The sequence below is a fragment of the Vicia villosa genome, linkage group LG6 (assembly GCF_029867415.1).
Source record: "Vicia villosa cultivar HV-30 ecotype Madison, WI linkage group LG6, Vvil1.0, whole genome shotgun sequence".
Taxonomy (NCBI): Eukaryota; Viridiplantae; Streptophyta; class Magnoliopsida; order Fabales; family Fabaceae; genus Vicia; species Vicia villosa.
Window position 1 is genome coordinate 78,477,808 of NC_081185.1, and position 18,172 is coordinate 78,495,979.

An 18,172-nucleotide genomic window follows, 5' to 3' on the forward strand; every position below is an offset into this window, starting at 1 on the left:
CTTATGGTAGATGCTGCTATTGAGAATTCTTCTGCTCTAGACAATAGCTTTGACGCTTCTTCTGGTGGACCTTCTGTTCTAGTGAACACCATGAAGGCTCTTCAACAAAACAAAGCTGATCTTGCTTATCGTCTAGATAAGCATGAGGAAACTCACGATGAATTCAGATCCTTTATGAAGATGCAGACCCAAAGCACTGTTGAGATTCAAAACCTTCTGGCCAAGATAGTTTCTAAACTAGGCTAGTCGTAGTGTGTCTTAGTCTTTGATGTCTTCTTGTTTCTTGCATCTGTTTCTTGCATCCGCTTCTAATCCATTTGTATCTTCTGATATATTTTGTTCAATCAATGAAATATTATCTTCTTCACTTTATGTTATTTTATCATATGAATCTTTTTAATGCTTTTTGATGTTATGAGAAAAAGGGGGAGAAACATGATAATTGATTTGATTTATATTATCAGCTGCTGGGATTAAGTCTCAATATTCCTAACATTATTTGCAAGTTCTATGTCTTTGAGATTTTTGCAGGTATGAAGATATTCTGAAAAAGCTCAACATGAGAAGCAAATACATGAGGAAAGACAAATTCTATAAAGAAGCATTTTCTTGGAAATTTGAAGCAAGCTTAGTGCTGTGAAGCTTCAAGATCAGAAGCAAGAAGAAGAATGTTCTGATAGTCATTCGAAGAATGCTCTGATGTTCTTGGTTGAGAATATGCTCTGACATTTTTTTCTTGACTATGTTCTGATACATTTTCTTCATCTCATTTGCTCTTATACAGGCTATTCTTAAATGCTTTGATACATGTTATTGCTCTGATACAGGTTATTTATTAAGAATGCTCTGATACATGATTGAATGCTCTGATACATGATAGTTATCAAACATGTTCTGATACATTCACATTATGACTTTGATAAATTCATCTTTTGATAATGTTAGTCTAGTATGTTCTGAATCATTTCAGGTTATAAAGATGCTCTGATGATGCTCTGAAATATTCAAGAATGTTCTGATTCAATCAAGCATGCTATGTCAACTGAGAAGAAATTCAAAATTATGAAGTTGTCCTATGGAAGCTAGAAGCAGAAGCTCTGAATTTTCTGAAGTTCTAGGCGAAGTGAAAGTCTCTGCTGAAATGAAAAATACTCAGGGAAGTCTTTTATTTATAAATTTCTTCTAGTATTTATTTCAGGGGGAGATTTTTAATCTCAGGGGGAGACATATTCACACACTCTGATTATATGCTTATGCTATATATGTGTTATTGTCTTTTGTCATCTGATATTCTAATTGCAAATTCATATCAATTATATATGTTTTTTTCATCATAAAAAAGGGGGAGATTGTTAGAACAAGATTTGTTCTGATCGATATTCTTGTTTTGATGATAACAAGGTATATGAATTTTATATAAGACAATGTGGTACTCTAATCCTATGCATTTTACATTTCAGGAAATATATAAGGAGTATGCACAATTCAGTGCTAAGAAGCACTGACTCAGAAGATTCTGGAATGCAACATCAGAAAATGCTTGCGCAAGACATCAGAAGATGGTCAAGCAGAATCAGAACATGGTCTTTGAAGCATCAGCAGAACTTGAGATCAGAAGCAGAAGCACTGAAGTTCTTATGGTATCACGCTAAAGCACTTCAAAGTCAGAAGACAAGAAGATGCTGCAACTCTGATTCTGATTATTCAAACGTTGTATTCACAAAATCAAAGATCAGAAGTTAGTACAAGATGACAGGCTACGAAGTCTATCTCTGACTGACAAAAGGAACGTTAGAAGCTACAAAAGGCAAAATCAGTAAAAGCAAAGAAAAGCATGGCTCGAGGTAGTTGACAAAACAGTGAAAATATTAAATGCAAAGCTGACTAGCCACGCAACGCATTAAATGCACTTCAACAGTCATCTTCTCAAAATGCCTATATATATGAAGTTATGATCAGAAGCACTATAACACTTCTTGAAAACAAACTGAAACGCTGCTGAAACTATTTCAATACGAACTTCATCTTCAACCTCACTTTCATTGTAATATCTTAGTGAGAATTAAGCTTAGAACTTAAGAGAAATATCACAGTTGTGATTATAGCTTTCTAAGAAGCATTTGAATACTCTTGTAAACATTTATTTTACATTGATTTTTAAAAGGTTCCTAGAGTGATCAAGTTGTGATCAGTAGACTCTAGAAGACTTAGAAGTTTCTAAGTGTTGATTTCCTAGAGTGATCAAGGTGTGATCAGTATACTCTAGAAGACTTAGAGTGTTTCTAAGTGGATAACCATTGTAATCAAGATTGATTAGTGGATTAAATCCTCAGTTGAGGTAAATCACTCTAAGGGGGTGGACTGGAGTAGTTTCGTTAACAACGAACCATGATAAAAAATATTGTGTTCATTATTTGTGTCTTAAGAGTTTTTAAAGTCACACTTATTCAAACCCCCCCTTTCTAAGTGTTTTTCTATCCTTCAACAATAACTAGTCTTCCCTTAATAGTAGCACAGTCAAGATGTATGCCAACTAGCATGTTGTAACATGTGTTATAACAACAGGACAATCAAACATACTAACACTTTACTCCCCCTTTTTAGCCAAAAATTGACAAAAATAGAGTAAATGTAAAAAATTTAAGCACAAAAATATTGCAATCAAGCAATATACATAAAAACTGATGAAAACACACAAATTTGATGGAAACACACACAACATAACACCTTTTGGTGGTGTTCCACTTCCTTCCCTTGTCAAAAAGCCTTTTGCATTCCTTGTGTATGTCTTGTAAAGACATTTCATTTCATCCCTTTTTCGTAGCAATTTGGGTAGGCTTTACCAGCCTCAAAAAATAGAGGAAAAATGCAGTAACAGTTGCATTCCTCTATGTCTGTAATTGCTAAGACTCTTCAATAGTGCAAGTTAAACCTCCACTACTTATGTTTTGATTTGTTTTAAACATTACAGTAAGTTGTTTCTTGTTGTTCATATGTCCTAGAGTAGCAACCTTCCCTTCAACAAGATTCTTGATTAATTGGATATCCAGATTCTTATTCCAACCATGTTGAGTTAGATATCCGATAATGTTCAATTCAGTACAGTGTTATTTCAAGATATTATGATTGACATCGTTCAAGATATATCTTATCATTTCAGAGAATCCTGCATTTTCTCCCCTAAGTTCAACTTCAGTAGTTAACTAGTAAGCACATGTTTGTTTCTCACTGATCCAGAAAAATAGACTATTTCTCAAGGAAAAGATTCCATTAGCATTAGATGCTTACTCATAGAATTCACTGATGCCCATTTTATTAGGGTATTTTAAAGCCAATTATTTGGATCATCAAAACCTAAGGGATATGGTATAAACCAATTTTAAATATGTTGTTATCAAAACCTAAGGGGTATGGTATAAACCAATTTTATTTCAATAAATAAGCATCCCAATTTTCTCAGATTAGCATCACATCAGCCTATTGTGAAAAAATCTCCAAATTATAAATGACAGTGCAAGTCGTATGAATCTCTGCCATATCATCTTCTCAAACTCCAGGGTATTCCCCAATAGGTAAGCATGTGCATCTTTATTCATTAGGATACCACTTCTCGAGTATGTTCAAACTAATTTGTCCACAATATGCCACCTTTGAATCTAAATTTGGGTTATTGTAAAGGCGATAGCATGGATGTTATTAGTGATGAATTGGGGAATGATTCAAGTGTCTCCGTCATTCCGGATTCCGGTCTCCCACTTTAGTAGGCAACTTATTCCTTCCTTGAAGGGGGAATATTAATAATCTCAATAATTGTCCTACCAATTATCATTCAAATAGTTTATACTCTCGCCAATGTCGATAATCCATCTAGTAAACTCCATTACTATTTGGTAGTAGCGGTTGATGTCTGGCCATATTGAGGACTTGATGTGATACTTTATATGGACATTATAGCATGAATATCTGGCTTGATAAACCTAATCTTCTTCACAATTTTTCATTGTACCTTTGCTCTATGGGGCGCATCACTGAAAATTTGATAGTATTTTTGTTTTAATACATATTAATTTTATGATTTGCTTTTTGTTTATATTGCATTGCATGTGCTTGCTTATATATATATATATATATATATATATATATATATATATATATATATATATATATATATATATATATATATATATATATATATATATATATATATATATATTTCCAAAATTTTACCTGATATATGATAAAGTTTTTGAAGTCAAAAGTAACCTAATCTACTTAATATAAATGTAAAGAAGTCATGATGACAACCCTAGCCACATGTCATCTTGATAACAATTATTGTCACATGTCATTTGGAGATAATTCTAAATACAAACTCTAATTATACAAACTCAATATTAAAATAAATAATAATTATAATAATAATAAAATAAATAATAATTAAAAATATTATAATAATAATATTAACCTTAATAATATAAATAATAAGTAACAATTAATATTATTTAATAATTGACACAATTGATACAAATAAATAGTAATTTATAATAGAGTAAAAATAAATATACATAAATAATATTTTAATATAAATTGTTGGATTCAAAATATATTTATAAATATTTTAATTATTATATATATATAATTGATTAAAAAGTAAACTACCTTACAAATAAATAATATTATTATAATAATAATAGTGACACAATATTAATGATTAAAATAATAGTAATAATAAAAATATTATTTAATAATTGATGCAATATTAATAATTATAAAAATAATAAATATTTTAACAATAATATTGAGTCATAGTAATAAATAAAATAGTTACATGTTTCTATTCATATAATATATTTATTTTACTCAAATTTATCCTATCATAAAATAGTAACAATTTGTTTTTATAAATATTTCATAACTATTTGAACGTTTTTTTTTTCAATTCAATTCTGTAAGTGCTATTGTTTAATTAGAATCATTCACCCATTTATTATATTTTATAAATTTTACATTTCTATAAGTATAATAAATAGTTACATGTTTCTATTCAAATAATATATTTATTTAACTCAAATTTATCATATCATATATTAAGACATTAGTTTGCAATATATTTTAATATAAAAAAATAACAATTTGTTTTTATAAATATTTCATAACTATTTGTACGTTTTTTTTTTTTCAATTCAATTCTGTAACTGCTATTGTTTAATTAAGATCATTCACTCACTTATTATATTATATAAAATTGATGTTTTAATAAATATAATAAAATAGTTACATGTTTCTATTCAAATAATATATTTATTTAACTCAAATTTATCATATCATATATTAAGAGATTAGTTTGCAATATATTTTAATATAAAAAAATAACAATTTGTTTTTATAAATATTTCATAACTATTTAAACGTTTTTTTTTTTCAATTCAATTCTGTAACTGCTAATGTTTAATTAGGATCATTCACTCATTTATTTATTATATTAAATTTAATTAATACGTTTTTATTTTTATTATTTGTTATTGTTTTATCCATATCCAAAATCATTGTGTATATAAATATGTGATAATGGTTTATCATCATTTTCTACAAAACAAATCTTTGATGGTGATCTTCTTTTCTTTTTTTTTATAATGGTTTTTGTTTCTTTTTACATATATGTCTTGCATTTAGTTTGTGTGGCATAATAGAGATTGAGTTATTCTATTACAAGTATTTAAACTCTCTTTTTTATTGATATTGTTTTTTCTATTTGAATCAGGAGAAGATGATAAATTTGTGTTTGATCATTGCTGCTTGGAACGTCTGCAGATTGGTCACTTATGAATGTTTTTATTGATGTAATTTTTGTTATTTTAGTTGTAATTTTTAAATAATTGTTCAAATAAATAGATATATCTTTATCCTTAATATCTTTATTCACCATATTGTTATTGTTACTATTGTTCCATTTGTTACTATCTTATTGTAAATTATTTGTTACTATTGTTCCATTTGTTCTTTCATTTACCTTTAATGTATAAATTATCAAACTAATAATACTTTAATCTAAGAGTTGATTGTGCATATGTTCCTTAAGGTAATATTGAGAAACTTTACGTGCTAAAAATGTGTTTGAAGAATTATGATTTAATGGGGTTAAACACATAACATTCTGAAAGTAATAAGTCTGTAATAAGTCTTTAGAGTATTCTGATTTAGAATTTATAGCTTACAAATTTTTTTTTTGTGTAGGTTATTGTATTTGGTTTTAATCTCATATATGGCTTATTTAGTTTTATAATGGTTCAATTTTGAAGTTTTCTTTGTGTGATGTTCTTTCACGTGATTGTGTTAGGATCGAAACTATTAATGATATTATATAATGATATGTAAGTCATTTGAATATTTAATTTTTTATTACATAAATTTAGATGATGGTAATTATATCTTAAGTTTGTACATTTTTTAATTATTATATCAAAATAACATGTCAGTTTATATAATTTTTGTTATTATAGTTTAGATGTTTCTATAATTTATATTTGTTTTCAATTAATAATTAGATAACCATTTAAATTAGAATAATAATAATTATTAACGTTAATTCTTTATAAAGTTTTTGTAAACTCGATAAAATCAATTTTTAATTAATTTTTTAAAATAAATTTATATTGTCTCTAAAAATAATATCAAACTTATTTTTAATGAGTAAGTTATAACTTTATCACTTTTATTTTTATATACATTAATATTTATAAATTTTTATTTAGCAAATTAATTTTATAAAAAGAAAATCAAGCCTATTCTTTACAAAATCTGCCCGCAAGAAAATAGGGATGCAATTATAGTTAGTGTATTCTGATACCATTTGTCCAATATTTACCTTACCATAGAATCCACACAACTATTCTCTTCTCTGAAAATATGAGAAGCTACAAAATCCATACTATTAGTGATATTAACACAGCTGACCTATCGGTTTCGAACTTGCCAAGGCACAAAATCCATACTATTATCTTATAAATTTATAAGATAAATTTTACGATTTCTTACAAATAAAGGTCTACATATTTTTGGCTACGTAAGTAGTTATAATATAAACATGTCTTATTTAATCTCCATATTATTAACTAAAAAAAATAATTTATAGTTTTTCGCATTAAAAAATTAATAATATAATTACAAATATAACCTGAATGGCCTACAAAATAATTGTATATCTAAATAAAAAATTAAATATCAAATATATATATATATATATATATATATATATATATATATAGTTTTATTTCTAATATACCCGTGCGAAGCACGGGTTTTGGCGATCTAGTAATTATATAAATATGGTGTGTCTCAACCCTTATTTACTGCACACCACGCTAAAACCGAAAAATGAGCTCATATCTTCACCTTGTATTTATGTATTTCAATGACGAAAAATCACAACTAATCACCGTGAAAATATCCCTGGCAGATCTGAAAGTTTATTAACTATATTCTCCCCTTAATAAATAAAAGAGAATTCTTCTAAGATGCTAGTTTGGTTGTGATTTCGTGAGATATACTCTGGAATTTAATATGCTTTGGTTTATCTTTGAATATTAATGTTACCTTCTCTTTATAAGGTCATTGCGGGATAGTAGAATTAACCTTTTTTTTATAGACGTAGAATTAACTTTTGTCCTTATTCATAATTTACCCTGATATCTCTCCAGACTCTTTAAAGATTTTCATAACCATTTGAATTTGAAGTGATCTCTTGTTCTCTTGAAGGACAAGCATGATATCATTTGCATACAAGACATGAGTTGGAAGAAGAGCCTCCATAGTGACTCATAAAGATTTGAATTTTCCTCTTTGAAGGGATGAGGATTGGCCATGATAAGGACATCCGCCACTATACCAAATAATAGAGGAGGTAAAGAATTCCCTTATCTCACGCAGCTTTTGCAATAGAAAAAAGCTATCACCTTTCCATTTACATTGATTGATAATTGAGATGAGAGTAAAATTTCTCTAAAGAATGTTCGATGGAAACTGTCATTCAAGTGTATCTAACACAGTAACAAGTTCCAAAACTCTAATGTATATTATTTACTTTTCTTTTTTTTTTTTAAACAGCAAAAATATATTACCAAAACCCAAGGGCATGAGACATGCCAATATTCCATACAGCATATTAGCGAGGTTATCAATCATAAAACGCAGTATTAGCGAGGTTATCAAGCATAAAACGCAGCCACAGACCAGCTGACCAAGACAGAAACCTCAACCAAAATTACACCACAGCACAGAATTAGATCACAGCAATTACAATTCAAAAATTGAAGATACACAACTAAATTAGATTAACACAATAACAAACTTGCTCCATTAAACTAGCCAACTCAAAAATTACTGGAAGATCAAAAAATCTGGTACACTGTCCACACGCCGCTGCCGACACCAAACCACCGCAAAGCACAACCAATAACAACCAGAAGCTCCATCCACTAAACACCCGACCAAGCAGATAAAATGCTGCCACAGTCACACAAACGAGACTGTCCTGCATTATGCTGCCACACAAACTATGTAAAAGAGCGCCGGCATTGATGCAGAACGGCTACTAAGACTGATATGCAAAAAAACCTCCAAAAACGACCCAAGGCTACATTACTTTAGTTTAGAATCAAAATAAATCGAGAAAAAAGAAGTACTGAAATTTCCTGTGTATCTAACAACACATTGTTGACAAAGAGCACTTCCATCATACAAATAAATAAGTGTGGGAAAAAAAATAAAGGAATGAGGCCAAGTCTTAACCTTCTAAACAACTTCAATTCTTCCACGCATCACACAAAAAATAAAAATTCTTAGCACACTACTCACAAGTATGGTTATGAAACTGAGTAAGTTAAATTGGAATCAAGCTACGCAGAGCCTCTCCTGCAAGCTCGGACAAATTCATGAGATTCTATGACAATGTAAAAACAAAACAACTCTTATTGCATACTTACATATGATCATCCAAACAATGAGTTTAACAAGGTTGTCAGGACGGCGGGATCCAGTAGAAATCAGAACACACAATTCTGATCTTGTAACTAATAACAGAATAACAAAACACCAATCTGACAATATTGAGAACTTATTCATTATTCATAATTATCTAAACAGTAAGTTTAGTATATTGCTACTTAGAACACCTACAACATGGTTGCTTAGATCATGGGATCTAGTCGAGGTAAGAGTATAACAAATAAATCAAGAGCGAAAAAGGAACAAAAAGAAAAGAATATCCAGATATAGATTTTCAGTATATCATTAATTGAATCTTGTAAAACTACAACAAGATTTGAATTGTAATGTGAACTGTACCTGTTCTACAAAACATGTACTTAAATTACTTATAAAGTTGAAGACTTTCACCTGCCTTTACACAAAAACCAGCAAACTATAACGCGGAAAGTTGCTACACTACACATGTTTCCAAAGAAACCTAAAGAGCAACATCAAGAGGGTCATAATGTGCTAAACAAAATGAGTGCTGTAACTTGTTACTGATGAAATTATTCATTGTTCCAATCAGCCCCATCCTGTTTCTTCCAAGCATTCCACCAAGTTCCATCAATAGCGAAATTATTCGTTGTTCCAATAGCCCCATCCTCTTTCTTCCAAGCATTCCACCAAGTTCCTTCAATAGCGAAATTATTCGTTATTCCAATAAGCCCCATCCTTTTTCTTCCAACATTCCACCAAGTTCCATCAATGGCACCAGGTGTACTTGAAGTTGGGGTTGTCGATCTACAATTCAAAATGACTTCAATTAAACAGGAGAGTGAAAAAGAAAAACATGAAAATAGAACAAAAATACAAAGGAAAATAAATGAATGGATAGATCTCAAAAGTAGTACAGTTATTTATCTTTGTTGAAAAACAAAAATATTAACTTCAATCATGATGCCCCAGGTGACAAGAGGTTATAATACTAAATATCATATTCTATAAAAATATCATTATCAAGTAAAGAAATAAAATAATACCGCCTCTGGCATTAGCATGGATATTAAATTGGAACAAGAAGAATATCTAATTGCAAAATATATATATAAATTGTTGATGCGCGTCTCATAGATTTGTTTCCCACTTCCACCATTCATTATGTTACATTCAAATTCTTTTCGAACATAAATAATGTACTACTTTGCAAAATGAGGATTATTTCATGCTTAAGCTTAACACCAACTCAATAAAAAATATCCAAGAGAGGATGAATGTATTCATGGGAGATACATCATCTAGCTACTCAACTCTAAAGAAAATGCATCTTCTAGATTATATTAAACATAAAATCAAAACAAATTCATTTCATAAGTAATCATTCAACAATCAAATCAAAATCATCGTAAGAAAACAATCCACGACATATTATACAACATACACATATTAACATAAATTCAATCAAGTAATTTTTCAAACAGAAACTTACTTTCAACGAATAGAAACCAAACTTTCAACATAATCCTTGCAAAAGGCCCATCGCGGTTTATTGGTAACTATCTCTACCCTATTATTTGTCCAATCATAGATAATAGCTAGCAGGTCTCGCTTGTTTGCCAATACCAAAGTATTCTTATCCTGAGAAATGTGCAACGGCGACCAGCATCCAATGTGTTGAAGATTTTGATATTTAATTCTATAGAGTTGAGTCCAAGACTCTCCAACCCCAAACTCCTTCATCTGCCATATAACCAAACAAGTCTGTTTGAAATCATGACAAAAACAAAGAGACTCCAGCAACACAGAAATAGTCGGCTCAATCAACGGCACTTCCTCCAAACCCCGCGGAGGCATTAACTCCACGTGTCTCTCAGCACCCAAATCAAGCGAAATGATCACAAATTGATCAAGAATAATATCACTACTATGATAAAACCTATCCGCGGAATAACAATTCCGTAGCGCCAGCCAATTAAGACTCCCATTCAAATAAACACCATGATTCTCACTTGGAAGAGTTAACCGGAGAGGTCCAACCGGAAAACCTTGAATATCCCCCCAAACATTATCCTTCAAACTAAAAACTCTCACCTCTGTTCTCAATTGAGTTTCGTTGTCACCATTTTCACCACCAATCACTCGTAACGCGGCTACTTTATAATTATCAGTTAAACTATCATAACCAAATGCATATCTAGAGAAAAAATAACGATGCTTGCAATAATCCTTAAAATACCCTAATTTCCTAGATAAAGTACTTGTAGCTGGATTATAGAAATTGAGCCAGCAATCTCTGTAGCTACCAGTGAAACTAGAATAATGAGCAAAACAGAGCAACCCGTTACAAGAACCAACCAACCAGTAATGGACAGTGTCTAACAATGGATGGAAAGGCTTCTCCGGAACGGTGATAAGAGGATTCTCGAGAAAACTGTTGATAGGGAGAGTGACGAAACGGAAATCTGCTACGGATTTTCCTGAGACGAGTGTGAGTTGAGGGTTTTGCTCGGATCGACGGAGATGCATTTTGATAAAGGTGGGATCGGAAATGAGGGAGTTGAAGAACTTACTGACGCTTTTCATTTGCATGAGAGATTTGACGGGAAGGAAGGAGAGGACTTCTGCCATGATTTCGTCGGGGAGGATAGGTGGTGACGACGGAGAGCTGGGCGGACGGCGAGATTGAGAGGGACGGAGATCCATTTTCGCGTGAGGAAAGTGGCGGAGATGGAGACTCGATGGATTGTAAGTTGGATAGCTGTACTGTGTGCTGTGCCTGTACCACATTTGTCCTTTTTTTTTTTTTAATAGAAAGTTGTTTTAATGTTCTAGAATAAAAATAATTTTAAAATAAATATTAATTATGCAATTATAAAATGAATCTAAAAAATTTACAGATAAGATGAAACAAAACAATTATTTAATTATTTAAAATTATAAATTTTAATACCTTTTACCTAAATTTTTTATTAAAATTCATGAGTATTTAAAAATTTACCTATGAAAGTAGAATCTTAAGCACTAAGTTTAAAAACTTAAAAATGTATAATTTATTATTGAAAATAATATTTTGACTTAATTTTAAGAGAATATTTTTATATTTAATTATTTAACTAATATTTTAAGTGTAAGAGTTAAAATTAACAACAACAAAAAATAGTTATAAAAAACGTTTATAAGAGAATATTTATAGTGAGATTGAAAGAATTTTTTCTTTATCAAAGATTGAAAGAATATTTATCTCAACATGAACTTTTTTTTTTTTTTGACAAAAATCTCAACATGAACTTTAAGCACTATAACAATGAACTTAATTAATAACAGAAATCCCTATTTATTTGTCAAAAGAAATTAGGCATTGTAATAGGAATGATAGGGCGGATTTAAGCATTATCAATTGTTGGAACGAAATCTGTTCATATTTTTTGAATTTTGATGATAATAAAGTACTTAAAGAACAATACCGTCTAATATCATTTTTTTAAGTGTGCATGATCATTAAGCTGGTATTTAACTTAAAGAAGCAAAATAAATCAGATTCTAATTGATCAGAATCTAGTTTTCAAATGGAACCTCGACACCAAAATTGACTTAGACTCTAATAAGCTGGAGATGCAATACAACACCTTTTGGTCTGTACTTTGTGTAAAATTAGCTCCATCTTGACAAACTACCAGAATTATGGAGAAAGTCAATTGGAGGTTTTAGAACAAGGCTCAAGGTTGTATGACATGATTTCTTTTGTCTACTCTAGCATGCCTAGGGACGCCACACTTGAGAAAGACATAATGGATAAAGAGTTTACTCAGAAGATGAAAGTCCTAATCGTACCATTCCAACGTCTCTCTCTTTGAAACCGCTTCTTCAGCAAAGAAACTTGTACAAGAAAGCTTCCAACGTCTCTTTTGTTCTCTTCTCTCTCTATATAAGGAGCAAAAGACTCAAAAGAAGACAACAACAAGAATACATACAACAAAGAACATGAAATGTTTCGCGCTCTAAGTTTCATACATAATTGTTGTATTGTACATAGACATGAGAGTTTATTACACATGTATATCAAAGAAATCCCAAGTAACAAGATCTTTGCTTGTGTTGTATAATTTGTACCTCTGATTGTATATCAGGTACATCTTGTTGTAATCCTAAACATTTTTTTTAGAATTTGTAAAAGTTTCAAACGGTGTGTTTGAGCAAGGAAAACTCAGACTGAGCGTTTGAGCAAGGAAGTCTCTTTTAAATGTGATTGAGCAAGAAAGTCCTGAACTGTGAGTTTAGGCAAGAAAGTCTCTTTCAGTTGTTATTGAGCAAGGATGTCCTGAACGGGTGTGTTTAGGAAAGGAAGTCTCTTTCAGAATGATTGAGCATGAAGTCTTGGACTGGTGTGTCTAAGCAAGTTGTAATAAGGTTCTGATTATAATGAAAAGCTCTTGTGTGACAAGGGGATTGAACTACTCTCATTATAGAGGAACCAGAATAATTCTTGTGTAAGATTTACTTATTGCTTCAACACTTTAATTTATTCCGTTGTTGCTTCTCTAGCTTAGAATCTGAACTTGGTCAGATTTAGAAGCTGTTGTTTTGAAAAAGGCAAAAGTTATCAAATGCACAATTCAGACCCTCATTCTTGTGTATTTTTCTCACCTTTTTTGGTATCAGAGCATCGTATGTGCTTAACACTTAACAGTGGTACAAAAAAAGATCCTAAAGAGAAAAATGTACTATATGGGGGATATTGATGATAGCCATGTTACTGGAACTAGTATTCCACATGATTATAGTTCTTCTGAAAAGAGTCAATATTCTGCTAAACCGCCTGTAACAGCCGTTATTTTCCTTAATTTAATTTAATTGGGATTTAAATTATTTATTGGAATTATTTGACATTTCTCTAAAAATTATGGAAAATAATAGAGTTGGGCCGAGGTAGCGTTAGTAAAAGGAGGGGTGTTAGTCACAAGGCCTTTTTACTAAATTTTATTATTTTTCATAAAAGAAGGAAAAGAAGAAAATTAGAGAAAGAACGTGAAAAGAGCAAAAGAGGAGAAGAGAGGAAGAACGTGAAAGTGCAAAAGCAAAGAAAGGGGAAGAGTTCAAGAATTTGACTAAGGTAAGGGGGGACTTATCTGATTATCATCTATTATCGGGTTAGGGGTTAATAGCATAGAATAGATGTGGAATTCGTATCAATTGAGTCATATGATAGGTTCATGGATTGGGTTAATTTGTGTGACTTTTAATCCTTTGTTGAATCCATGATGTGCATGATGTGCATGATGTTAATTGGTGCTTGAATTGTGTATACTAATGTGCAATTTGTGTTGTATGTGTGGTTCATTTTCCGAAACTCGTACTGGTGTGATTTTGAGGGCATTTGGGATGTGTAGAATGCTGTTTTCTGCAGGTTGGGGTTTCTGAAATCACCGGTTCGCGCCGCGTGCATAGGGTTGGCGCTGCGAACAGGTGGGCAGAATGCCAGGATGTGGTGATACTCACAGGTCGCGCCCCGTACCCGTGTTGGCGCCGCGAAGGCGTAACTTTTTCTCGCTTCGCGCCGCGTGCATATGTTTGCGCCGCGAATAGCTTGGCAGAGAGCCAAGGATTTTTGGGACGCTCAGTTCGCGCCGCGAACTAAGATGGCGCCGCGTGCTGTTGATGTTTTGAGATATTTTAAAAGTTCAAAGATGCATAACTTTTAACTGTTGGTCCGTTTGATGTGCCGTTTCGAGCTAAACGAACCTTATAGAATAATCTATATGATGATGATTGATTGGTTTTAGAATGATGGAAATACATGTATACTATTTCTTATTGAGGATGATGATTGGTGCAAATACGTGTATGTTTTCTATATGATGATGATGGAATTGTGATTTAATGATGTTAATATATATGAACATACGTGATGATGATGATGATTTTGATGATGATGATGATGGTATAAGTATGGTGTATATGTTGCATTCATTCATGTTCATTGATGATACTGTATCCATGAGGGTGTGTTGGATCAGTGAAGGGCATGATTCCCATTGTGTGGGATCTGTGCTGGCTGGGTCGTATCTTGATGATGTTGGATCGGTCATGGGTTATACCCATTTGATGATGTTGGTACCACATGCATAGTGTCAGTTCATACATATGCATAATTTATAACATGATTGGATGTATTCTGTAACACCCCATAAATTTCTTTATTTAATTTAATTAATTTTTTTAATTAAATATTAGAATTAATTGAATTATTTGAGAAATATGGATTGATGAAGCTAATGGGCCAGTGTCGCAAGTAGCAATTGGGGGGGTGTGTCAGTTGCAAAGCCTTTTACTAAAATAATGTTATATTTTCATAAAATAGAAAAGAGGAGGATTTTGTGAAAAGAGAACCAAAAGGGAGAAGAAAAGAGCTGAAAGTGAAATTGGGAGAAGAGCAAGAGTAAAGAGCAAGGGCATCCAAGAATTCGACATCGAGGTAAGGGGGGATTCTTCTCATTAACCTCTATTATGGGTTGTATGAATGATTCAATAGAGTTTGTATGTTAGGATTCTGAATTGGATTGTATGTCGGGTTTGGGGTTTTGGGGTTTATAGAACTTTGGTTCAATTTATGTTGTGAATGATGATTGGTGTTGAATAATGATGTTAAGCTTGATTAGAAGTATGTGTAAATGTGCAAATTATGTTGTATGTGTGGTTTATTTTCTGAAATTCGTACTGGTATGATTTTGAGGGCATTTGGGATGTATAGAATGTTGTTTTCTGTAACACCCGGTATTTAATTAATTATTTAATTAAATACTTTCAAATTATTTCAAATTTAATTATTGAATTTGTGGAGTGTTGAGAATTGTTGACATGAGTTTTTATGATTAATTAGTTGATTAATTAATTGATTAAGTTGTAGAAATAGTATTAAAGAAATACTAGATTTACTATATGGACTTAATTAAGTGATGGTGGTAGTAAAAGGTGGGGTGTGAATGTTAGGCCCAATAGGTTTAATGAAATTAGGTTAAGATAAGAATTAGGTTAATTAGAAGAGAAAAAGTTTTGGGAAATTGGTCATGCGAAGTTGTAGAGAAGAGAGAAAATAGGAGAGAAATTCATTCCCGTTTTTCTTGCAGCAGTCTCACTAAATCGAAGATCCCTGATTCGTTAACCGTTGGATCGTCGCCAAATTTTGTGGGTAGGTTCGCAACACCTATAGCTAACTTTTGACCGTTGGGATCTTTAAAATAAGGTCTGAGTTGTGAGATATGATCATCGCACTGTAGCTGCATATTTGGGAAATTTTCAGCTTTTGATTCTGATTAAAAGAGGCAATGGTTGGGAGCTAAGGCTAGATGGCTTCGATCGGTAGAATTGTAGAACGGACTCCGAATACAAGGTAAGGGGTGGGGTTCTAACTCTATAACCGGATTCATGATGAATGATATGTGGGGGTTAAATTCGTAGGAAATTATTCCTGATTATTTGTTGTGATTCTGTCGTGTTGATTCGATGAAATTAGTTGTTGTTGTGGTGATAATTGTTGTTGTTTTATGCGAAGTTGAAGGATGTTTCAGTGACGATGTATACCTCTATTTATTAGTATAGCGACGATATAGGCTTATGCCTTATGACGATGATGTTGTTTGTTGTGTGTGTTTGTTGCATTCATATACATATGCATTTTTGGCGACGACCTGGATTGGCAAATTAGTGACGAAGGCTTATGCCTTGATGCCTCTGTTTAACTGGCAATTTGCGATGGGGGCTGAAGCCCTGGGTACCACATGCATGTGCAGTTGTAGAGTCTCATTGTATGTGGCATGAGTGTGATTTAATTGTGATGTGATGTGACTTGAGTTGTTGTTAAATTGTGATAATATGGAGTTGTAATTATAAATTGTTATACTAATGACGTGTTGTGACGGGTATTGTCTGGAAGATGAGAAATAGTTGTTATAACTATTAATATGTTGTTGTTATTTATTTTTGTTAATTATAACTGTTCAGGTTAATTGTTATTATAAATGTAGTCTGAAAGCTGTAACGTGATAATTTCGTATGATTAAATTCTAATATATTGTTTATCATGCGTTTGTTTATATTGGTAGATATCTCACCCTTTCTGAATGATGTTTCCCTACCATGGGAAATTGACAGATACTCAAGATAGCGGTGGAAGTTTGAAGTGATTTTATGAAGTCTTTAGTTGTTGTTAGTTCGAGTTGGGTCTTGCTCTGATACGTAGCACTCGGGGGATGAACGATTGTCTTTTAATTGTTGTTATAACTATAAGTTGTTAACTTTTAAGTGGAATTTATGAAGTAATATGATGTTGGTGAAGTTGTTTTAGTTTAATAAAAATATTATGCGAAATGAAGTTGAATAATTGATATTATTATTAATAAAAGTTGTTTTATTTTTTAAAAGAGTAAACAGGTTTTATCGGTTCATCCGAGTTATGTGCTATGTATCTATGATATATGTGATTAAGTTGTTTGTTGTTTTACGTTGAATGTGACATCCCAATTGTATGTTGAATTTCCGCACTCTGATTTTCTGTAGAATTTATCGGGTAGATTTGGGGTGTTACATTAGTGGTATCAGAGCAGGTCGGTCCGTCCGGCCAGAGTCGTCTAATTATTGTTTATCCTTTTGTATGCGACAAGTGTGTACAACACTGTCGGTACTTGTTGCTTTCTGGTTGTTGCATGAATTAGTTTGAGCGAAGTGGGGGAGAAGCTTTGCTTCTCGGATGTGGTTCATTTGCAAGTTCGGAAAGAAGATTGTTGTCTGGGTGTTTCAAAAACTGAATTTCGGCGAAAGAATGTGTCTCTCGAGTTATAAAAAGTTTGGAAGTGAGGAGATATGTTAAGAGTTGTTTGGAATATGTTTAAGTTGAAGAAAAATGAGTTTTGGAGTGGAAATTCCGTAAGCAAAACGCAGGAAATTGTTGAATGTTTTGTGAAACTTCAAAAATTCATAACTTGAGTTCTGGACATCCGATTTTAGTCCCGTTTGAAGCGTTGGAAAGCTAACGAGATGAAATTTATTTTAAAAATGGTTTCAGAAGCTGTAATAGACTTATTTATAACAGGATGATGTTGGAAAGAGATGGGATTTGCGGTTATGCTTGTTCTTGGAACTGGACTTGTTTGTTGGTGCCACAAAGGACGTCAGCGTCAAAGTTGAGTGAATTTAAGGAGTAATTAATAGGTTT

At 31.7% G+C, this 18,172-nt stretch overlaps 1 protein-coding gene across 1 annotated transcript; it reads right to left on the reverse strand.

Annotated features, from left to right (window-relative positions):
* Positions 1-7,853: 7,853 nt before the first annotated feature.
* LOC131609262 (F-box/kelch-repeat protein At3g23880-like) lies at positions 7,854-11,735 on the reverse strand. The gene is made up of 2 exons (XM_058880944.1): positions 10,454-11,735; positions 7,854-9,768 (listed from the first exon to the last, which is right to left on the reverse strand). The coding sequence occupies exon 1, from the start codon at positions 11,665-11,667 to the stop codon at positions 10,456-10,458; it is 1,212 nt and encodes a 403-aa protein (XP_058736927.1). The 5' UTR covers positions 11,668-11,735; the 3' UTR covers positions 7,854-9,768; positions 10,454-10,455.
* Positions 11,736-18,172: the final 6,437 nt, after the last annotated feature.